At 39.2% G+C, this 24,949-nt stretch overlaps 1 protein-coding gene across 2 annotated transcripts in view; it reads left to right on the forward strand.

Moving 5' to 3' along the window:
• The window catches only part of ADGRG7 (adhesion G protein-coupled receptor G7), a 92,244-nt gene extending 67,571 nt beyond the window's left edge, over positions 1-24,673 (forward strand). Inside the window, exon 16 of one of the 2 annotated variants that reach the window (XM_004035979.5) lies at positions 23,938-24,673. In XM_004035979.5, the coding sequence (XP_004036027.2) occupies positions 23,938-24,195 (258 nt within the window). In that variant the 3' untranslated portion in view covers positions 24,196-24,673. The remainder of the gene's footprint in view (positions 1-23,937) is intronic. The other variant, XM_055383555.2, reaches the window with a different exon arrangement.
• Positions 24,674-24,949: the final 276 nt, after the last annotated feature.

Genomic DNA, 24,949 nt, shown 5'->3' on the forward strand with positions numbered 1-24,949 from the left:
TCCATGCAAAGGACATGAACTCATCCTTTTTATGGCTGCATAATATTCCATGGTGTATATGTGCCACATTTTCTTTATCCAGTCTATCATTGATGGGCATTTGGGTTGGTTCCGAGTCTTTGCTATTGTGAATAGTGCTGCAATAAACATACATGTGCATGTGTCTTTATAGTAGAATAATTTATAATCCTTTGGGTATATACCAAGTAATGGGATGGCTGCGTCAAATGGTATTTCTGGTTCTAGATCCTGAGGAATCGCCACACTGTCTTCCACAATGGTTGAACTAATTTACACTCCCACCAACAGTGTAAAAGTGCACATCCTCTCCAGCATCTGTTGTTACCTGACTTTCTAATGATCACCATTCTAATTGGTGTGAGATGGTATCTCATTGTGGTTTTGATTTGCATTTCTCTAATGACCAGTGATGATGAGCTTTTTTTAAATATGTTTGTTGGGTTCATAAATGTCTTCCTTTGAGAAGTGTCTGTTCATATCCTTTGCCCACTTTTTGATGGCACTGTTTGTTTTATTCTTGTAAATTTGTTTAAGTTCTTTGTAGATTCTGGATATTAGCCCTTTGTCAGATGGATAGATTACAAAAATTTTCTCCCATTCTGTAGGTTGCTGCCTGTTCACTCTGATGATAGTTTCTTTTGCTGTGCAGAAGCTCTTTAGTTTAATTAGATCCCATTTGTCAATTTTGGCTTTTGTTGCCATTGCTTTTGGTGTTTTAGTCATGAAGTCTTTGCACATGCCTTTGTCCTGAATGGTATTGCCTAGGTTTTCTTCTAGGATTTTTATGGTTTTAGGTCTTACATTTAAGTCTTTAATCATCTTGAGTTAATTTTTTGTATAAGGTGTAAAGAAGTGGTCCAGTTTCAGTTTTCTGCATATGGCTAGCCAGTTTTCCCAACACCATTTATTAAATAGGGAATCCTTTCTCCATTGCTTGTGTGTGTCAGATTTGTCAAAGGTCAGATGGTTGTAGATGTGTGGTGTTATTTCTGAGGCCTCTATTCTGTTCCATTGGTCTATATATCTGTTTTGGTACCAGTACCATGCTGTTTTGGTTACTGTAGCCTTGTAGCATAGTTTGAAGTCAGGTAGCGTGATGCCTCCAGCTTTGTTCTTTTTGCTTAGGATTGTCTTGGCTATGCGGGCTCTTTTTTGGTTCCATATAAAATTTAAAGTAGTTTTTTCTAATTCTGTGAAGAATGTCAATGGTAGTTTGGTGGGAATAGTATTGAATCTATAAATTACTTTGGGCAGTATGGCCATTTTCATGATATTAATTATTCCTGTCCATGAGCATGGAATGTTTTTCCATTTATTTGTGTCCTCTCTTATTTCCTTGAGCAGTAGCTTGCAGTTCTCCTTGAAGAGGTCCTTCACATACCTTGTAAGTTGTATTTCTAGATATTTTATTCTCTTTGTAGCAATTGTGAATGGGAGTTCACTCATGATTTGGTTCTCTGTTTGTCTGTTATTGGTGCATAGGAATGCTTGTTATTTTTACACAGTGATTTTGTATCCTGAGACATTGCTGAGGTTGCTTATCAGCTTAAGGAGATTTTGGGCTGAGACGATGGGGTTTTCTAAACATACAATCATGTCATCTGCAAACAGAGACAATTTGACTTCCTCTTTTCCTATTGAACACCCTTTATTTCTTTCTCTTGCCTGATTGCCCTGGTCAGAACTTTCAATACTATGTTGAATAGGAGTGGTGAGAGAGGGACACCCTTGTCTTGTGCCAATTTTCAAAGGGAATGCTTCCAGTTTTTGCCCATTCAGTATGATATTGGCTGTGGATTTGTCATAAATAGCTCTTATTATTTTGAGATGTGTTTCATCAATACCTAGTTTATTGAGAAGTTTTAGCATGATGGGGTGTTGAATTTTGTCGAAGGCCTTTTCTACGTCTATTGAGATAATCATGTGGTTTTTGTCACTGGTTCTGTTTATGGGATGGATTACATTTGTTGATTTGTGTATGTTGAGCCAGCCTTGCATCCCAGGGATGAAGCCAAGTTGATCATGATGGATAAGCTTTTTGATGTGCTGCTGGATTCAGTTTGCCAGTATTTTATTGAGGATTTTCACATCGATGTTCATCAGGGATATTGGCCTGAAATTTTTTGTGTGTGTGTGTGTGTGTGTCTCTGCTAGGTTTTGGAATCAGGATGATGTTGGCCTCCTAAAATGAGTTAGGGAGAATTCTCTCTCTTTCAATTGTTTGGAATAGTTTTAGAAGGAATGGTACCAGCTCCTCTTTGTACCTCTGGTAGAATTCGGCTGTGAATCCCTCTGGTCCTGGACTTTTACTTTTTTTGATTGGTAGGCTATTAATTACTGCCTCAATTTCAGAACTTGTCATTGGTCTATTCAGGGATTCGACTTCCTCCTGGTTTAGACTTGGGAGGGTGTATGTGTCCAGGAATTTATCCATTTCTTCTCAATTTTCTAGTTTATTTGCATAGAGATTTTTATAGTATTCTCTGATGGTAGTTTGTATGTTTGTGGGATCAGTGGTGATATCCCCTTTATCATTTTTTTTACCATGTCTGTTTGATTCTTCTCTCTTTTCTTCTTCTTTTTTTTTTTTTTTTGACAGAGTCTCGGTCTGTCACGCAGGCTGGAGTACAATGGTGCGATCTCAGCTCACTGCAACCTCTGCCTCCTGGGTTCAGGAGATTCTCCTGCCTCAGCCTCCCAAGTAGCTGGGATTACAGGCGTGAACCACCACGCCTGGCTAATTTTTGTATTTTTAGTAGAGATGGGGTTTCACCATGTTCAGGCTGGTCCTGAACTCCTGACCTCATGGTCCACTCGCCTTGGCCTCCCAAAGTGTTGGGATTACAGGCGTGAGCCACTGTGCCTGGCCTCTTTTCTTCTTTATTATTCTGGCTAGTGGTCTATTTTGTTGATCTTTTCAAAAAACCAGCTCCTGGATTCATTGATTTTTAAAAGGGTTTTTCGTGTCTCTATCTCCTTCAGTTCTGGTCTGATCTTAGTTATTTCTTGTCTTCTGCTAGCTTTTGAATTTGTTTGCTCTTGCTTCTCTTAATTTTAATTTATAGTTTTTGTTCTTTTAATTTTGATGTTACAGTGTCAATCTTAGATCTTTCCTGCTTTCTCTTGTGGGCATTTAGTGCTATAAATTTCCCCTAAACACTGCTTTAAATGTGTCCCAAAGATTTGGGTACATTGTGTCTTTGTTCTCATTGGTTTCAAAGGACATCTTTATTTCTGCCTGTTTTTATGTCTGCCTGTTTTGTTTCTGTTTTTATGCCAGTACCATGCTGTTTTCATTACTATAGCTCTGTAGTATAATTTGAAGTCAAGTAATGTGATTCCTCCAGTTTTGTTCTTTTTGCTAACGATAGCTTTGGCTATTCTAGGTCTTTTGTGGTTCCATATAAATTTTAGGATCATTTTTTTCTTTTTCTGTGAAGAATGCCATTGGTGTTTTGATAGAGATTGCATAGAATCTGTAGATTGCTTTGAGTAGTGTGGACAGTTTTAAAATATTGATTTTCCAATCCATGAACATGGAATCTCTTTCCATTTTTTGTGTCCTCTTTAATTGGTTGCATGCAGGTTTTATAGTTTTCGTTGTAGACATCTTTCACTTTTTTGGTTAAGCTAATTCTAAGGTATTGCATTTTATTTGTAGCTTTTGTAAATAGGATTGCTTTCTTAATTCCTTTTTTTTTTTGAGACAGAGTCTCGCTCTGTCACCCAGGCTGGAGTGCAGTGGTGCAACATCTGCTCACTGCAACCTCCACCTCCCAGGTTCAAGCAATTCTCCTGCCTCAGCCTCCTGAGTAGCTGGGACTATAGGCATGTGCCACCACGCCTAGCTAATTTTTTGTATTTTTAGTAGAGACGGGGTTTCACCATGTTAACCAGGATGGTATCGATCTCCTGACCTTGTGATCCACCCACCTTGGCCTCCCAAAGTGCTGGGATTACAAGCGTGAGCCACTGTGCCCAGCCCTTAATTTCTTTTTCAGGTTGTTTGATGTTGGCATATAGAAATGCTACTAACTTATGTATGTTAATTTTGTATCCTGCAACTTTACTGAATTTATCAATTCTAATCTTTTTTTTTTTCTTGTGGAGTCTAGTTTTCTCCAAATATAAGATCGTATCATCTGCAGACGAGGATAATTTGATTTCTTCCTTTCCAATTTAGATTTTTTTAATTGCTTTCTCTTATCTAATTGCTCTGGCTAGGACTTCCAGTACTATGTCGAATAACAGTGGTGAAAGTGGGCATCCTTGTTGTGTTCCAGATCTTAGAGGAAAGGCTTTCAGTTTTTTTCCCATTCAGCATGATACTAGCTGTGAGTCTGTCATATACAGCTTTTATTGTGTTGAAGTATGTTCCTTCTATCCCCAGTTTTTAAGAGTTTTTACCATGAAGTGATGTTGAATTTTATAAAAAATTTTTTAGCATCAATTGAAACAATCATGTGGGTTTTGTCCTTCATTGTGTTGATATGGTGTATCACATTGATTGATTTGCATATGTAGGACCATCCTTGCATTTCTGGGATAAATTCCACTTTGTCATGATGAATGACCTTTTTAGTGTGTTGCTGAATTTGGTTTTTTAGAATTTTGTTGAGGATTTTTGCATCAATGTTCATCAGATACATTGGCCTGTAGTTTCTTTCTTTCTTTCTTTCTTTTGATGTGCCTTTTTCTGGTTTTGGCACCAGGGTAATACTGGCCTCATGGAATGAGTTTAGAAGTATTCCCTTTGCCTCTATTTTTTGGAGTAGTTTGAGTAGGATTGGTGTTAGTTCTTCTTTAAATGTTTGGTAAAATTCAGCAGTGAAACCACAGTTCCTGGGCTTTTCTTTGCTAGGAAACTTTTTATTACAGCTTCTGTCCCATTACTTGTTACTGGTCTGTTCAGGTTTTGTATTCCTTCATGATTCAATCTTGGTAGGTTGTTTATGTGTAGAAATTTGTCCATTTCTTTTAGGTTTTCTAATTTATTGGCATATAGTTGCTCATAGTAGCCACTAATGATCCTTTGAATTTCTGTGGTATCAGTTGTTATGTCTCCTTTTTCATCTCTGATCTTATTTATGTGGGTCTTCTCTCTTTTTTTCTTAGTTAATCTGACTAAATGTTTGTCAATTTTTTTGATCTTTTAAAATAACCTTTTGTTTCATTGATCTTTTGTTTTCTTCATTTCAATTTCACTTATTTCTGCTCTGATCTTTATTATTTCTTTACTAATTTTGGTTTTGATTTGCTCTTGCTTTTCTAGTTCCTTAAGATGCATCATTAGGTTGTTTATTTGAAGCTTTTCTATTTTTTTTGATGTGGGCACTTATTGCTATAAACTTTCCTCTTAGTACTACTTTCACTGTATCCCATAAGTTTTGGTATGTTGTGTTTCCATTTTTATTTGTTTCAAGACATTTTTCAACTTCCCTTTTAATTTCTTTCTTGACTCACCAGTAATTGAGGAGCATATTGTTTAATTTCTATGTGTTTGTATAGTTTCCAAAATACCTCTCGTTATTGATTTCTAGTTTTATTGCATTGTGGTCAGAGAAGATACTTGATATAATTTCATTTTTTTGAATTTTTAAAGATTTGTTTTATGTTTTAACATATGGTCTATATTTGAGAATGATCCACATGCTGAGGAGAAGAATGTGTATTCTGTGGCCATTGGATGAAATGTTCTATAATTATCTATTAGGCCCATTTAGTATATAGTGCAGAGTAATTCTGATATTTCTTTGTTGATTTTCTGTCTGGAAGATCTATCCAGTGCTGAAAATAGGGTGTTGAAATCTCTAGCTATTGTCGTATTAGAGTATGTATCTCTCATTAGCTCTAATAATATTTTATTTATATATATGGGTGCTCCAGTATTGGGCATATATATATATTTACAATTGTTATATCCTCTTGCTGAATTGACCTTTTTATCATTGTATAGTGACCTTTTTCCTTTCTTTTTATAGTTTTTGTCTGAAATCTATTTTTTCTAAGTAGAGCTACTTCTGCTCTTTTTCGGTTTCTGTGGAGTATCTTTCTCCATCCATTTATTTTCAGTCTATGTGTGTCTTTATAGGTGGTTTGCTTCTTGTAGGCAACATATCATTGGGTCTTGTTTTTTCCTTCATTCAGCCACTCTATGTCTTTTGATTGCAGAGTTTAGTTCATTTGTGTTATTATTGTGTTATTATTGATAACGTAATGACTTACTTCTGCCATTTTGTTACTTGTTTTCTGGTCTCCTTTTCTGTCTTCCTTTTAGTGAAGATGATTTTCTCTGGTGACATGTTTTAACTCTTTGCTTTTTATTTTTTGTGTATCTATTGTATGTTTTTTGATTTGAGGTTACCACAAGGCTTGCAAATAATATTCTATAACCCATTATTTTAAGCTGATGACAACACTGATTGCATAAACTAACAAACAAGTAAAGAGAAAACTAATAAAAACTCTATAACTTTTTGTTTTTTCTATTTATATCTTATTATACTGTCTTGAAAAGTTGTTATAGTTATTATTTTGATAGGTTCATCTTTTAATCTTTCTGCTCAAGATGTAAGTAGTTTATACACCAATATAGTGTTAGAGTATTCTATTTTACTTACTAATACCAATGAGTTTCGTACTTTAACATAATTTCTTATTGCTTATTTTCTTTCAGATTGAAGAATTCCTTTTAGCATTTCTTGTAGGTCAGGGCTGGTGTTGATGAAATCCCTCAGTTTTTGTTTGTCTGGGAAAATCTCTGTTTCTTCTTCATGCTTGAAGGATATTTTCACCAGATATGCTATTTTAGGCTAGAAGTTTTTTCCTTCATCACTTTAAATATGTCATGTCACTCTTTTTTGGGCTATAAGGTTTCTACTGAGAAGGCTGCTGCCAGACAAATTGAAGCTCTGTTGTATATTATTTGTTTATTTTCTCTTGCTGCTTTTAGGATCCTTTCTTTATCCTTGACCTTTGGGAATTTTATTATTATATCTTGAAGTTGTATTATTGGGGTCTAATCTGCTTGGTGTTCTATAATCTTCTTGTACTTGAGTATTGATATCTTTCTCTAGGTTTGGGAAGTTCTCTGTTATTATTTCTTTGAATAAACTTTCTACACTGACCTCTCTCTACCTCATCTTTCAGGCTAATAGCTCTTAGATTTTTCCCTTAGGGGCCATTTTCTAGATCTTGTGGGCATGCATCATTAATTTTTATTCTTTTTTCTTCTGTCTCCTCTGACTGTGTATCTTCAAATAGCCTGTCTTCAAGCTCACTCATTCTTTCTTCTGCTTGATTAATTCTGTTAAGAGACTCTGATTCATTCTTAAGTATATGTCAGTTGCATTTTTCAGCTCCAGAATTTCTGCTTAATTCTTTTAATTATTTCAATCTGTTTGTTAAATTTATTTGATAGGATTCTGATTTTTATCTCTGTGTTATCTTGAATTTTTGTTGTGCTTCCTCAAAATAGCTATTTTGAATTCTCTGTCTGAAAGGTGACGTATCTCTTTCTCTCTGGGATTGGTCACTGGTGCCTTATTTATTTATTTATTTATTTATTTATTTTGGCGAGGCCATATTTTTCTGGATGTTCTTGATGCTTGGGTATGTTCATTAGTGTCTGGGCATTGAAGAGTTGGGTATTTACTGTAATCTTTACCGTCTAGGCTTGTTTGTACCTGTTCTTCTTCAGAAGGCTTTCTAGATATCTGAAGGGACTTGAGTGTTGTAATCTAAGTCTTTGGTCACTGCAGCCATATCTGCTTTAGGGGGCACTGCAAGTCCAGTAACCTTGTGGCTCTTTTAGACATACATAGGAACTGTCTTGGCATCTTAGGTAAGATCTGGGAGAATTCCATGGATTATGAGGCAGAGACTGTTCTCTTCCCTTATTTTCCTCCAAGCAAACAGAGTGCCTCTCTCTCTCTGTCTCTCTCTCTGTGCTGAGCTAGCCGAGGGAGGGGGTGACACAAGTACCCTTGTGGCCACCACCACTGGGACTGCACTGAGTCAGAACTACAGCCAGAACAGCACTGGTTCTCTCCCAAGGCCTGTGGTGACCACTGTGTGGCTACCACCTATGCTACTCAAGGCTCAACAGCTCTACAATTAGCAGGTGGCAAATCTAGCCAGGCTTGTTTCCTTCCTTTCAGGGCAATGAGATCCCCCTGTCCCCAGGTGAGTCCAGAGGTGCCATCTGGGACCCAGGGCCTGTAGTTAGGAGCCTCAGGAAACTACTTGGTGCTCTATTCTACTGTGGCTGAGCTGGCACTCAAACCACAAGACAAAGTCCTTCCCACTCTTCCCATCCCCCAACCTTTCCTCAAGCCCAAGAGTCTCTTTCCGTGGCCACCACCACTTCAGGCCTGTGACAAACATTGCCTGGCTACCACTGATGTTCACTCAAAGCCCAAAGGCTCTTCAGTCAGTTTGTGGTTAATGCTGCCAGTCAAGGCAGTGTACTCTCCTCAGGCCCAAGGCACGTCCAGTAATCCTGTCCAGGATCCGAGGCCTGGAATCAGAGACCCCAAGAGCCTGCTTGGTGTTCTACCCCATTGAGGCCAAGCTAGTACCCAAGCTGATTTTTGGTTCTTATGAAGGTGGTTTATCTTGTGTGAGTAGCTGTTAAATTTGTGTTCCCATGGGGGAATGATTGCTGGAGGGTTCTATTTGGTCATCTTGCTCCACCTGTCTCCTCCTTACAGACTATTTTTAATACCATTTCTGGGAAGTGAAAGAAAAGCTCTTTATGACTTACCTACTATGTACTTTCCTGAGCTGGATATCATAGAATATAGTAGCAATAGAGTTGGACCACTTTAGTCCCTCTTCTCTGAGTAGGAGAGATTTTTGTCAAGTAGCTGGATTGGGACACATCTTCTTTCCTTTTCTCCTATGTAAGGGGTTCATGGCAACTCCTCACCATGATTGATACAGACAGTGTTATAGTTATTGCTGAAGCTTAGACTTCTGTGGGATTGGCTGAAGGTTTTCTTTCAATTCTTTAAATTTATTGAGTCTGGTTTTATGGCCCAACATTTGGTCTATTTTGGTGAATAAAACATTTACTCTGGAAGAAAATGTGTATTCTGTAGTTGTTAAAGTGTTCTAAAAAAGGTTGTGTCAAAGTGATTGTTAAAGGTACACCTATCCTTACCAATATTTTTGCCTGATTCTCTCAATTGCCAAAAAAGGGGTATTAAATTCTCCACCTATGATTGAAAATTTGTATATTTCCTTAATTCTGTCAACTTTTGCATCACATATTTTGGGGTTCTACTATTAGATGCATATATATTTATTATTGTTATATCTTCTGGATGAACTGATTTTATCATTTAGATAAAAAGGTTTCTTTACCTCCAATAATACTTTTTGTCATAAAGTCTACTTTATCTGATATCCAGCTTTATGCACATTGATTGCATGATATATATGTTTTCATCCATTTGATCTCAATCTATTTGTGCCTTTATATTTTAAGTGTGTATCATGTAGACAGCAAATACAAGTCTTACATTTTTATCCATTCTGGCAATCTCTTTTAATTGAGTGTTTAGTCCATTTAGATCTAATGTTTTTTTTATATGGGTTAATTTGTGTCTACCATTTTCCTATTTGTTTTCTGTGGCCATTCTATTTTTTATTCCTGTTTCTCCTTTTTTGCCTACTTTTGGTTACATTTAATGTTATTAGGATTCTAATTATAATTTATATTTCAATTATTAAGCAATACTTCTTTGGACTTTGGGGGTCAATTTAGGGATACGTTAAATTTCATTAACTTTTCATTGTCAACTTAGAGCTAATATTTTACTACTTTCCAGTAAAATCTAAGAATCTTATAACAATATAAGTCCTCTTGCCATCCTCCGTTCTCTCATAGTATACGTTTATGTATTACATCTGCATACATTACAAAACCTGCTATGCAATGTTCTTATTTTTGCTTTAGATATGTATTTTAAGGAAATTAAGAGAGAAGAATTTTTATATTCAGTCATATATCTATGATTTCTAGTATTCTTCATCCCTTTCTGAAAATCTGAACTTCATGAAGTGTTTTGTGGCACAATTTTACATTGGACTGAAGATGCTTTTATTCCTTGAGTCTTATCTCAAGGACATACTTAACCATAAACCTTTAAAAAATTAAATTCACACTTTGTTTTAAAAATCTGAAAAGAAGTTATATATTTTTCCTTTGGAAATAATTCTACAAAGGTAAAAATTTGGATTCTGGTCACCTCCTGATTTTATCATTATAAAAGTAGTGATGAAGATAAACCAAAATGGTGGATAAAAATAAATTTGTTTGACTTTGGAGAGGTTTTTTTTTTTTTAACCTTTTTAGTTATGTATTATGTGTGAGGAATATCAAGACTTTTAAATAAAACAAAGATGTGTTATTGAAAGACATCTTTTCTTTTCTTTTTTTTTTTTTCTTTTTTTTTGAGACAGGGTCTCACTCTGTCACCCAGGCTGGAGTGAAGTGGCATGATCTCAGCTCACTGCAACCTCCGCCTCCCGGGTTCAAGCAATTCTCCTGCCTCAGTGTCCTGAGTACCTGGGATTACAGGCATGTGCCACCATGTCAGGCTAATTTTTGTATTTTCAGTAGAGACAGGGTTTCACCATGTTGGCCAGGCGGGTCTTGAACTCCTGACCTCAAGTGATCCACCCGTCTCAGACTCCCAAAGTGCTGGGATTACAGTTGTGAGCCACCGCACCAGACATTGAAAGACATCTTGAAATCAGAATTTCTCTTTACACTCCTTACTCTGTGCCTCCTCCCATAGTGAACATTGCTCTTTACTCTGATGAAAGAGCAATGAAATTACTAAATGGACTTTACTCTCTGTAGTATGGAAACATGTCTTCTCTAAGCTGGCAGAATTCATTAAACTTCAGTAGAATGAAAATACTTCTCCCTTAAAGCACTCGCACCCTACCGGGATCACCTGTATGAACAAACATCACCACTGAACTGCCTGCACAGGGCAAGGAAAGGAGCCCCTTTTTGAAAGCTCACTCCTGAAACTCCAGACCATGAACCCTAAAAGCAAGGGAATAATTCAAGGAATCCACATGATTGTTAGAACTTTTTGAGAATTTTCAGTTTTGATATTTATTGAGATTACTTCCTAATGATGCCAGCGGCAGCCCATCTGAAGTGGCCGCTGCCATGGCTCCGGCTGCAGTGGGGTACAGGCGCAGGCTGTGGGTCCTCAGATGCAGATGCTGAGGCAGGCAGTCCCCAGAGCCTGCCCCAGGGAGCGCCCCCGGAGTCCGCCGCCCTGGGAACCCGCCCCCGGGAGCTGCCCTGATGGGGCCGGACCCAGCCGCTCACCGGCGGGAGAGCAGTGCAGTGGGGCAAGGAAGAGCAAGCAGAGAGGGTCCCCAGGTGGAACTGGGCCTGGGGCGGTGCCACACTTGCACATGGAACGTGGGAGCCAGGCCCGAGATGTAGAGCTGGGGTCACGCTTCAGGGGACCGGGGTGGGAAGTGGGAGCAGTGCCCACTTCGAGGACCCAGCCAGCAACGTGGCCACCGCGCCCAACCCGCCGACGGCGCCAAGTTCCTGCGCCTGGGGAACAGTCTCTGCTCCGAGTCACCTGAGGCTGCGTCCTCAGGATCTGCTCCACATCAAGGTGACCGCCGAGCCTGACGTTTCCAATGACCAGGCCCAGGGCCCACGATCTGCTCCCGAAAGTGCCCTCCAGTCAGGGCCATGAGCCAGGCAAGGGGGAGCCCCAGGCTGCCCCTGAGTGCTGGGGCCACAAGAAGAACTTGCAGTGACGTCACCCCTGCTCCGGAGGCTGGCCCGGGCCCAGCGAGGACCTGAAGCTCCCACTCCAGGCTGTGAGGAGGCACGGCCAGGGCTACACACTCCACTGAGCCAGCGGGAACCGGGGGCAAGCGGGAGCCCCACCTCTTCTCAGTTGGCCGGGTGGGAGCTCCCTGGGTGCAGCTGCAGTTGCCTTGTCGCAGCTGCTGACCGAGGCATCTTTGCACTCTCAGGGGTCCAGGAAGACCCCCCTGCCTGGGTGCCATGAATAGAGGCAGGAGGCAGACAGGCTCTTGGGTGGAAGGGGGCGGGTCCGTGGTGAAGCCCCACCTTAAAGCCAGGGAGGGCCTGATGAGCAGCTCTAGTGAAGAGCTACCGTCTCTGCTGAGAGCTGAGCGCTCATCGGAACACCCTGGCTAAGGAGAAGAGCTACCCACTGCGGTTGCAGGTGTCCTCTGAGCTGTTCTATCACTCAGTAAAGCTCCTTTTCGTCCTGCTCACCCTCCACTTGTCTGCATACCTCATTCCGGATGCAGGACAAGAACTAGGGACCCACCAGAATGGCGGGGCTAAAAGAGCTGTAACGCACACAGGGCAGGGCTGAAACATGCCCTTTGCTCTCCACATTGTGGGCAACAAGGAGAGGAGAGAGGAGAGAAGAGCTGTGGCTCTTCGGGGAGCCCAGACCTCGGAACTCCCTGAGCCAGGGTTGTGACACCCTCTTTAGGGGTCTGAGGTTCCTGGTGTCACCAGGCTTCTGGGTGTCACCGGGTTCCCTGGTGTTAGCCATGGAAGCTGCTTATGGTAGGCCTGGTCCATCTGCAGCCTCTCAGGGAACTGGCGCTTGTGCCAGTGCCTGGAGCTGCCTGCCCCACAGCAGCTGGCATGTCTGGCTGTGCACAGTGGCTGGACCCCATGCTTGCTTACACACCCCTCACCGCTCCACACCTGGCTCGTCCTTGGCAGGTGTGGGATCCAGGTCGGTAGCTAAGCCAAGCACAGCCTGCCAGACCGAATAGGAGGAATGAGCCCAGTGGGCTAGAGCTAAACTTTGGCAAAGGTGCCACTGGCCACATAGATTTCTGTCTGACGAAACAACACCCCAAGGATCCCATAACACTAACAATACTTTTTGAAGGTGCTTGTTATCTTTAGCTCTCAAGTTTTTTTTTTATAAAACCTCATTTACCTTTAACTTGTTCATCAAAGACTGAAAGAGGTGTGTAAAACTTCCTTTTATTCTATTTTTCTATTAATTTTTCTTCTGACTGTTATAGCAGTTTGTCTTTATACAATTCAATGCTGTATTATCATGTTCCTGGAAATTTATGGATATAGTATTTAATATATCTGTGGAGCATTATACCTCTCAGCAATATAACAAGTCTCTCAGTCCCAGTTCATCTTGAAATCTGATTTTCTGTCTAGCAGTGTAGTAACTTCTAGTTTGTTTTTATTTGATTTTATCTAATTTATTTATGCTAGTTCTTTTATTTTTAAGTTTTCTCATCACTTTGGTTTTAACTTATCTCTTTTTAGACCCTGCATATTTAGATTTGTTTGTTTTTGATAATTTTCTCATAGTTTTTCCATTTTATCTATTTATTTATTTATTTATTGAGACAGGGTCTTTCTCTGTCACCCAGGCTGGAATGCAGTGACACAATCACAGCTCACTGCAGCCTCAGTCTCCTGGACTCAAGTGATCCCCCCACCTCAACCTCCCAAGTAACTGGGACTACAGGCACGTGGCGCCATGCCTGGCTAATTTTTTTTCAATTATTTTATAGAGATAGGGTCGCACTATGTTGTCCAGGCTGTTCTTGAACTCCTGGGCTCAAGTGGTCATCATGCCTCAGCTTCCCAAAGTGTTGGGATTATAGGCCTGAGCCACTGTGCCTGGCCAGTTTTGCCATTTTATTAAAAATGTTAAACTTTTGGCTATTTAGTTAAATACTAGCTATTAAAACTAATGTTTGTTTTATTGTGTTATCTTAGTTTTTTTTCCCTATACGTCTATCACTGCCTCCTTAATTTTATATATTGTGTTATATAAATTATGTTTTTTAGTATAACTTCCTCTATTTGGAATATTTTCATTCTATTTTAAATTCTACTAATTATAATCTCTGTTTATTAAATATTACTACAACTTATAAGACACAAATTTCAATTTCCAGAGTAAAACAGTAGATATTGATTCCTCTCTTTTTAAGGTAATAATATTAACACAGTTTAACTGGTTCTTGCAGTTTTGTTGGTAAAATTTAAAATTTATCATGTTGTGGTTAAGTTATACTGTCTACATTATTTTCTTTTAAGAAATATTTATAATACTAGATTATGTTTGATAATTATATTAACTGTATTTTCTTAGGCTTAACTCTATATTTAAATGTTTTTAATGTTTTGCCAGTCCTTTTATATTGGAATGTCCTGTTATTTTGACTTCCTTACTTTAAGGAAACTCTCATCAATGGTAGTAATTTTTGAGTAAATATTTAGTGGATAGTTGGTAAACATTAATGAGGACTTTTCTAGCTGACAATTTTTCTTTAGATACTATGACACATAAACTACAAATTAGTTTGGCATTTAATTCTTGGCAATGACCTTTATTCATTGACATTCTATAGACGAACGGAAATTTTATGTTGTGAAAATAAAGCCTGAGAAGGAACTAAAATTCTTGTATTTTTCCCCATTCTTTTTTTTTAAATTTTATTATTATTATACTTTAAGTTTTAGGGTACATGTGCACAACGTGCAGGTTTGTTACATATGTATACATGTGCCATGTTGGTGTGCTGCACCCATTAACTCGTCATTTAGCATTAGGTATATCTCCTAATGCTATCCCTTCCCCTCCCCCCACCCCACAACAGTCCCCGGTGTGCGATGTTCCCCTTTCTGTGTCCATGTGTTCTCATTGTTCAATTCCCACCTATGAGTGAGAACATGCAGTGTTTGGTTTTTTGTCCTTGCGATAGTTTGCTGAGAATGATGGTTTCCAGCTTCATCCATGTCCCTACAAAGGACATGAACTCATCATTTTTTATGGCTGCATAGTATTCCATGGTGTATATGTGCCACATTTTCTTAATCCAGTCTATCATTGTTGGACATTTGGCTTGGTTCCAAGTCTTTGCTATTGTGAATAGTGCCACAATAAACATACGTGTGCATGTGTTCTTATAGCAGCATGATTTATAATCCTTTGGGTATACACCCATTAATGGGATGGCTGGGTCAAATGGCATTTCTAGTTCTAGATCCCTGAGGAATAGCCACACTGACTTCCACAATGGTTGAACTAGTTTACAGTCCCACCAACAATGTAAAAGTGTTCCTATTTCTCCACATCCTCTCCAGCACCTGTTGTTTCCTGACTTTTTAACGATCGCCATTCTAACTAGTGTGAGATGGTATCTCATTGTGGTTTTGATTTGCATTTCTCTGATGGCCAGTGATGATGAGCATTTTTTCATGTGTTTTTTGGCTGCATAAATGTCTTCTTTTGAGAAGTGTCTGTTCCTATCCTTTGCCCACTTTTTGATGGGGTTGTTTGTTTTTTTCTTGTAAATTTGTTTGAGTTCATTGTAGATTCTGGATATTAGCCCTTTGTCAGATGAGTAGGTTGCAAAAATTTTCTCCCATTTTGTAGGTTGCCTGTTCACTCTGATGGTAGTTTCTTTTGCTGGCAGAAGCTCTTTAGTTTAATTAAATCCCATTTGTCAATTTTGGCCTTTGTTGCCATTGCTTTTGGTGTTTTAGACATGAAGTCCTTGCCCATGCCTATGTCCTGAATGGTAATGCCTAGGTTTTCTTCTAGGGTTTTTATGGTTTTAGGTCTAACATTTAAGTCTTTAATCCATCTTGAATTAATTTTTGTATAAGGTGTAAGGAAGGGATCCAGTTTCACCTTTCTACATATGGCTAGCCAGTTTTCCCAGCACCATTTATTAAATAGGGAATCCTTTCCCCATTGCTTGTTTTTCTCAGGTTTGTCAAAGATCAGATAGTTGTAGATATGCGGCATCATTTCTGAGGGCTCTGTTCTGTTCCAATGGTCTGTATCTCTGTTTTGGTACTAGTACCATGCTGTTTTGCTACCAGTACCATGCTGTTTTGGTTACTGTAGCCTTGTAGTATAGTTTGAAGCCAGGTAGCGTGATGCCTCCAGCTTCGTTCTTTTGGCTTAGGATTGACTTGGCAATGCAGGCTCTTTTTTGGTTCCATATGAACGAACTTTAAAGTAGTTTTTTCCAATTCTGTGAAGAAAGTCATTGGTAGCTTGATGGGGTTGGCATTGAATCTATAAATTACCTTGGGCAGTATGGCCATTTTCATGATATTGATTCTTCCTACCCATGAGCATGGAATGTTCTTCCATTTGTTTGTATCCTCTTTTATTTCATTGAGCAGTGGTTTGTAGTTCTTCTTGAAGAGGTCCTTCACATCCCTTGTAAGTTAGATTCCTAGGTATTTTATTCTCATAGAAGCAATTGTGAATGGGAGTTCACTCATGATTTGGCTCTCTGTCTGTTATTGGTGTATAAGAATGCTTGTGATTTTTGCACACTGATTTTGTATCCTGAGACTTTGTTGAAGTTGCTTACCATCTTAAGGAGATTTTGGGCTGAGACGATGGGGTTTTCTAAATATACAATCATGTCATCTGCAAACAGGGACAATTTGACCTCCTCTTTTCCTAATTGAATACCCTTTATTTCCTTCTCCTGCCTGATTGCCCTGGCCAGAACTTCCAACACTATGTTGAATAGAAGAGGTGACAGAGGGCATCCCTGTCTTGTGCCAGTTTTCAAAGGGAATGCTTCCAGTTTTTGTCCATTCAGTATGATATTGGCTATGCGTTTGTCATAGATAGCTCTTGTTATTTTGAGATATGTCCCATCAATACCTAATTTATTGAGAGTTTTTAGCATGAAGCGTTGTTGAATTTTGTCAATGGCCTTTTCTGCATCTATTGAGATAATCATGTGGTTTTTGTCTCTGGTTCTGTTTATATGCTGGATTACATTTATTGATTTGTGTATGTTGAGCCAGCCTTGCATCCCAGGGACGAAGCCCACTTGATCATGGTGGATAAGCTTTTAGATGTGCTGCTGGATTCGGTTTGCCAGTGTTTTATTGAGGATTTTTGCATCAATGTTCATCAGGGATATTGGTCTAAAATTCTCTTTTTTGGTTGTGTCTCTGCCAGGCTTTGGTATCAGGATGATGCTGGCCTCATAAAATGAGTTAGGGAGGATTCCCTCTTTTTCTATTGATTGGAATAGTTTCAGAAGGAATGGTACCAGCTCCTCCTTGTACCTCTGGTAGAATTCGGCTGTGAATCCATCTGGTCCTGGACTGTTTTTGGTTGGTAAGCTATTAATTATTGCCTCTGTTTCAGAGCCTGTTATTGGTCTATTCAGAGATTCAACTTTTTCCTGGTTTAGTCTTGGGAGGGTGTATGTGTCAAATACACATACAAAGAATTTATCCATTTCTTCTAGATTTTCTAGTTTATTTGCATAGAGGTGTTTATAGTATTCTCTGATGGTAGTTTGTATTTCTGTGGGATCAGTGGTGATATCCCCTTGTCATTTTTTATTGTGTCTATTTGATTCTTCTCTGTATTCTTCTTTATTAGTCTTGCCAGCCGTCTATCAATTTTGTTGATCTTTTCAAAAAACCAGCTCCTGGATTCATTGATTTTTTGAAGGGTTTTTTGTGTGTCTGTTTCCTTCAGTTCTGCTCTGATCTTAGTTATTTCTTGCCTTCTGCTGGCTTTTGAATGTGTTTGCTCTTGCTTCTCTAGTTCTTTTAATTGTGATGTTAGGGTGTCAATTTTAGATCTCTCCTGCTTTCTCTTGTGGGCATTTAGTGCTATAAATTTTCCTCTACACACTGCTTTGAATGTGTCCCAGAGATTCTGGTGTGTTGTGTCTTTGTTCTTGTTGGCTTCAAAGAACATCTTTATTTCTGCCTTCATTTCATTATGTACCCAGTAGTCATTCAGGAGCAGGTTGTTCAGCTTCCATGTAGTTGAGCGGTTTTGAGTGAGTTTCTTAATCCTGAGTTCTAGTTTGATTGCACTGTGGTCTGAGAGACAGTTTGTTATAATTTCTGTTCTTTTACATTTGCTGAGGAGAGCTTTACTTCCAACTATGTGGTCAATTTTGGAATAGGTGTGGTGTGGTGCTGAAAAGAATGTATATTCTGTTGATTTGGGATGGAGAGTTCTGTAGATATCTATTAGGTCCACTTGGTGCAGAGCTCAGTTCAATTCCTGGATATCCTTGTTAACTTTCTGTCTTGTTGATCTGTCTGATGTTGACAGTGGAGTGTTAAAATCTCCCATTATTATTGTGTGGGAGTCTAAGCCTCTTTGTAGGTCTCTAAGAACTTGCTTTATGAATCTTGGTGCTCCTGTATTGGGTGCATATATATTTAGGATAGTTAGCTCTTCTTGTTGAATTGATCCCTTTACCATTGTGTAATGGGCTTCTTTGTCTCTTTTGCTCTTTGTTGGTTTAAAGTCTGTTTTATCAGAGACTAGGATTGCAACCCCTGCCTTTTTTTGTTTTCCATTTGCTTGGTAGATCTTCCTCCATCCGTTTATTTTGAGCCTATGTGTGTCTCTGCACGTGAGATGGGTTTCCTGAATACAGCACACTGATGGGTCTTGACTCTTTATCCAGTTTGTCAGTCTGTGTCTTTTAATTGGAGCATTTAGCCCATTTACATTTAAGGTTAATATTGTTATGTGTGAATTTGATCCTGTCATTATGTTAGCCGGTTATTTTGCTCGTTAGTTGACGCAGTTTCTTCCAAGCCTCGATGGTCTTTACAATTTGGCATGTTTTTGCGGTGGCTGGTACCGGTTATTCCTTTCCATATTTAGTGCTTCCTTCAGGAGCTCTTTTAGGACAGGCCTGGTAGTGACAAAATCTCTCAGCATTTGCTTGTCTGTAAAGGATTTTATTTCTTCTTCATTTATGAAGCTTAGTTTGGCTGGATATGAAATTCTGGGTTGAAAATTCTTTTCTTTAAGAATGTTGAATATTGGCCCCCACTCTCTTCTGGCTTGTAGAGTTTCTGCCAAGAGAAGTGCTGTTAGTCTGTTGGGCTTCCCTTTGTGGGTAACCGGACCTTTGTCTCTGGCTGCCCTTAACATTTTTTCCTTCATTTCAACTTTGGTGAATCTGACAATTATGTGTCTTGTAGTTGCTCTTCTCGAGGAGTATCTTTGTGGCATTCTCTGTATTTCCTGAATTTGAATGTTGGCCTGCCTTGCTAGATTGGGGAAGTTCTCCTGGATAATATACTGCAGAGTGTTTTCCAACTTGGTTCCTTTCTTCCCGTCACTTTCAGGTACACCAATCAGACATAGATTTGGTCTTTTCACATAGTCCCATATTTCTTGGAGGCTTTGTTCGTTTCTTTTTATTCTTTTTTCTCTAAACTTCCCTTCTCGCTTCATTTCATTCATTTTGTCTTCCATCACTGATATCCTTTCTTCCAGTTGATTGTATCAGCTACTGAGGCTTGTGCATTCATCACGTAGTTCTCATGCCGTGGTTTTCAGCTCCATCAGGTCCTTTAAGGACTTCTCTGCATCGGTTATTCTAGTTAGCCATTTGTCTAATTTTTTTTCAAGGTTTTTAACTTCTTTGCCATGGGTTCAAACTTCCTCCTTTAGCTTGGAGTAGTTTGATCTTCTGAAGCCTTCTTCTCTCAGCTCATCAAAGTCATTCTCCATCCAGCTTTGTTCCATTGAGGAGCTGCATTCCTTTGGAGGAGGAGAGGTGCTCTGATTTTTAGAGTTTCAGGTTTTCCTGCTCTGTTTTTTCCCCATCTTTGTGGTTTTATCTACCTTTGGTCTTTGGTGATGGTGACATACAGATGGGTTTTTGGTTTGGATGTCCTTTCTGTTTGTTAGTTTTCCTTCTAACAGTCAGGACCCTCAGCTGCAGGTCTGTTGGAGTTTGCCGGAGGTCCACTCCAGACCCTGTTTGCCTGGGTATCAGCAGTGGTGGCTGCAGAACAGTGGATATTGGTGAACCGCAAATGCTGCTGCCTGATCGTTCCTCTGGAAGTTTTGTCTCAGAGGAGTACCCGGCCATGTGAGGTGTCAGTCTGCCCCTACTGGGGGGTGCCTCCCAGTTAGGCTACTCGGGGTCAGGGACCCACTTGAGGAGGCAGTCTGCCCATTCTCAGAGCTCAAGCTGCATGCTGGGAGAACCACTACTCTCTTCAAAGCTGTCAGACAGGGACATTTAAGTCTGCAGAGGTTACTGCTGCCTTTTGTTTGTTTGTGCCCTGCCCCCAGAGGTGGAGCCTACAGAGGCAGGCAGGCCTCCTTGAGCTGTGGTGGGCTCCACCCAGTTCGAGCTTCCCGGTGCCTTTGTTTACCTACTCAAGCCTCAGCAATGGTGGGCGCCCCTCCCCCAGCCTTGCTGCTGCCTTGCAGTTTGATCTCAGACTGCTGTGCTAGCAATGAGCGAGGCTCCATGGGTGTAGGACCCTCTGACCCAGGTGCAGGATATAATCTCCTGGTGTGTCGTTTGTTAAGCCCATTGGAAAAGTGCGGTATTAGGGTGGGAGTGACCCGATTTTCCAGGTGCCGTCTGTCACCCCTTTATTTGACTAGGAAAGGGAATTCCCTGACCCCTTGCGCTTCCCGGGTGAGGCGATGCCTTGCCCTGCTTCGGCTCACACATGGTGCGCTCCACCCACTGTCCTGCACCCACTGTCTGGCACTCCTCAGTGAGATGAACCCGGTACCTCAGTTGGAAATGCAGAAATCACCCATCTTCTGCGTCGCTCAGGCTGGGAGCTGTAGACTGGAGCTGTTCCTATTCGGCCATCTTGGCTCCACCCTTCCCCATTCTTATGTCATCCCTTTTTAAACATAAATTATTTTGAAACAATTTTAGACCCATAAGAAGTTGCAAATAGTATGGAGAATTCCCATGTACCCTTTACTCAACTTTTCCAATGATCATATCTTATGTTACTTTAATACATTATCAAAATGACATTGATACAATCTACATAGTTTATTTATTGATGGGCTTTATTCTTTTGTGGTGATGACTTTCATTCTAGCCTTATTAACTATCAACTAAGTGAATAAGTATGACTCATTATCAAATAAAAATATTGTTTTGTAAATGTTTTTGTCCCCTCTTCTTTTTACCCTATAAAATTAACTTTTTATGCATACTCTTCTCGTCTCCTCAACTAGAACATCAGTTCTCTGAGTGCAAGGAACTTGCTTGTGCATATCTTTCACAGTAGATAACATCTTTGTTCAATATCAGGATGAGCTATTCTGTATTTCATGAAGAAACTGCAATTTTGATGACTATCCCATTAAGTTGCTAAGAACGGTAACTACAGTGTGAAGCTGGTGTCATGTTGGCTGTTTCTGGCTATGGTAAAATGTCATTGAGGAGGAAAGTCTTTGATACAAAATGGAAATTGTTAGGAAGGGCATTTGATCAGACTATACAATGCAGTGTGGGGAGCTGCTTGGCTTTTTGAATTGCTACCACCATATTTAATGCTTCTAAGAACCTCATCCTTTATCCCAGGTAGCCCTCTCCAGTGCCTTTTAGGATTAATTCCCTTAGATAATGGATGGGTGCCTGCCACTAAATTTACAGGGATATAACTCAGTTCTTTACGATTGTCAATATCAAATGGAAACTCCTAGAAGATCAATAAGTAGGGTAAGCCTCGTCTGACATTGCCAGTTGATCCATGGGCTTGTTGCCCAGAGTGAGCAGGAATTTAGGGAGGAATCTGAATGAAGGCATAGTCAAGGATATTCTCTTCTCCATGCATAGGAGGGGGAAATTATAAAAGAGAGGTTCATAACAAAATGTTAACAGTAAAATGGTAAAAACTGTTAATGGTAAAATGATAAAAATTACAACATGGTAAAATTGAGTGTCGCAATGTGGCAAGGACATGGAGCTAAAAGTCAGGAAACTTAGGCTGTTATTCAGCTTTACCATTGATTCCTATGATTATAGGAAAATCACATAACCTCTGTGGGTGAGGTATGCAAAATATAAAATGGAGTAGTGGGGCAATATGTGTGTTAAAATCAACACAGTGTTTTGTAAAATGGATCTGAATATTGCTTACATCAGAACTTACATAGTATGTTAAAATGCTGATTCCTGGGCCTCACCCCTTACCTACTCAACCAGAATCTACAGGCATAGGAGCTGAGACTCTTCATTTTAAACAAGGACCTCAGGTGATTTCTATGTACACTAAAGTGTAGGAATATCTAGATTTGTTTACACATAAAACTTCTAGATTTAGAATGCTATAATTCTAATAAACATTTACTAAATGCTAGAGATATTACTTAGAAGGCACAGTTTGATGTTTGTGTTACTGGTAATCAGTCTGACCCACATATTTTTTCTTTTCAAATAACATATTTGGGCTTTTAGGAAGAACAGAAATATTGGGAGTCCACCCAAACAGGTCCAACAGGATGGTGTTTTTATGAATTATCCATGGTCTAGGGTCTTTTCCTAATTATTGTACCAACAGAAATTTGATCAAATCTTAGTTTACTTTAGAATTTAAATTCTGGAAAAATCAGATGAAATAGCGTATGCCACAAAAAAGATGGTTTTCTAGAGACTGGATTTCTCATGTGCCCCAAATAAATTTCTCTCCCTTGAACAATCAGGACGGCCAGTGACCACTCCTGTCCTTCTGAAACCTGTGTCTCCAAGCACACACTGTCATAGGGCCTTTCTTCTGATGTGTTAGATACCACCTGTTGAGTAATAATCAAGCTACTTTTTCTACTTTTGGCCAGAGAACAAGTCTGTCTCTTGCCAACACTTATTGATTTTTTAGTCAAACTATAAGGGTCTTTCCATAGTACCAGAAGTCTCCAATAACAGTACTCACAGGATATGATTCCAAAAATAAACTCTTAAAAGGGTTGGGGCCCTATAGATGCCAATGTGGGAGACATCCAAGGATATTTATTTTTAAAAATACCTTTTCATTTTGAAATGATTTAATAAAAAATTTTGGAAAAATAGTATAGCTCCCACATATTCTTTGTCCAGCTTGCCCAAATGATAATATCTTATACAGCCATAGTATACTGTCAAAATCAAGAAACTGACATTGGCACAATATTATCAACTTAACTACAGATGCTATTTCATCTGTCATTTCCACAAAGGATATTAATAAAGATTTAACAGCGGCATCTTAAAAGCTATGATACACTTTGCAGTCACTTTCTATTACAGTTACAGGCAACAGTATAGGCAGCACCGTATATTGGATAGAGGAGGGGTTTTGGAGCTAAAGATGTAAGAATTCACTTCCAGACTCCACTGAGTACTGGTTGGGTGATCGTGGACAAACTACTTAGTTTATCTGAACTTTAGTTTCCTTTTCTGAAACATGCGGATGATAAGGCTTGTTGTATTAGGTTGATGTGAGGATTACATGAGAATGATCAAATGATGAGGATTAAGTGAAAAGCAAGGGTCTGATACTGACATGACTTCAATAAATGGCAGTTTTTACTGGAAACATATAGAAAATATTATTCAGTGTTTTGTGGCTCAATTTCTCATGTACATCTGGTCTTCATCTGTGAAGTACAGAAAAGCAGTGACTAGAAGGGCTTTACATTTTTTTGTCCTTAAGTGCACAAATTTCTAGCTATGTTACTATAACTCCAAGAAATATGGAAGCACAGAATGTTAGAACTGGGAGAAGAATTAGGTATTTCATAGTTAATCTTCTTCCTTCAGGAAGTTGAAGATTATCAAGATTATGAAATAAGCAAATTTACACAGCCAGCTAGTGGCAACCCAGGACCTGAACTCGGGTCTTCTATATCTGCTATTGTACTGTTACACGTAGGTCTTTGTATATGGGAAAACTTTGCCTCAACCCTCTTACATTAAAAAGTGCATGGCAGCTGCACACTGGCAAATTCAGGTTGGGGAAGTGCTGTGCAGATGAGAAGGTTGGGTGGCAGAGTGAAATAAAATGTCTTCCTTGATACTGTATCTCAGCACTTACCCAACATTAAACTTTTGTTCTATCTGCAGGGATTGCAAATTTTTATCCTGTACACTGTTAGAACAAAAATCTTCCAGAGTGAAGCTTCCAAAGTGTTGATGTCGCTATCATCTATTGGGAGAAGGAAGTCATTGCCTTCAGTGACGCGGCCGAGGCTGCGTGTAAAGATGTATAATTTCCTCAGGTCATTGCCAACCTTACATGAACGCTTTAGGCTACTGGAAACCTCTCTGAGTACTGAGGAAATCACACTCTCTGAAAGTGACAATGCAAAGGAAAGCATCTAGACAGTAAAACTTACCTGTTGCGGTCTTTTTAATCACCTCGTTTGAATTTTATCTGTTTCTCTCCTTTATTTCCCAGTACTCTCAGAAAGTCTTCCTCAATGTATTTTGCTCAGGATTAAGAATTAGATAAAACCTGTTGTTTATTATTATTCGGGATAATGGACTTGGTAATTTTTCTATTTTTCAGTAGATTTGTACTTGAATAAGGTGAAGAATTTCACACAACATACAAGAGTACCATTGTTCCTTATATCGTTAAATCTTTGTGACACACTTTGACAAAAATGTAGAACCTATAACAAATTCTTTTACAAGTTACTATAAAAGACACAAAGAGAAAACTTTACCTTCCAGGACAAAATGACTCCTGATGAACAGTGTGTGGGGATTTGCTTGTATGTATTAAACTTTTGACCTCTGAATATTTTACAGTCTTATGTGCTTGTACTTTTATTTCCAATGAAGAATTTGGCACCAATTCAACCTTTGAAAAGAGATATTTTTTTCTGTTTAAAAAAAAGTATGTTTTGTGACCAGGAGAATTGGCTCTGTAAGAAATGGGCAGTGAGACAGGTTAGTTTGTTACTAAATGGATATTTCCTTCCAGTTCTTAATATATTTGCTCTTTCACTGAAGTGGCACTGAGACCCCCAAAATGAGAAGTTAGTCATAATCATCGTTTATGGCTTTTAAAAAATTTAACTGCTCATGGAAAGTCAAACACTTGAATTATGAATGGCTTCCTCATTAAAAA

Source organism: Gorilla gorilla, chromosome 2 (genome assembly GCF_029281585.2).
Source record: "Gorilla gorilla gorilla isolate KB3781 chromosome 2, NHGRI_mGorGor1-v2.1_pri, whole genome shotgun sequence".
In the NCBI taxonomy this organism is placed as follows: Eukaryota; Metazoa; Chordata; class Mammalia; order Primates; family Hominidae; genus Gorilla; species Gorilla gorilla.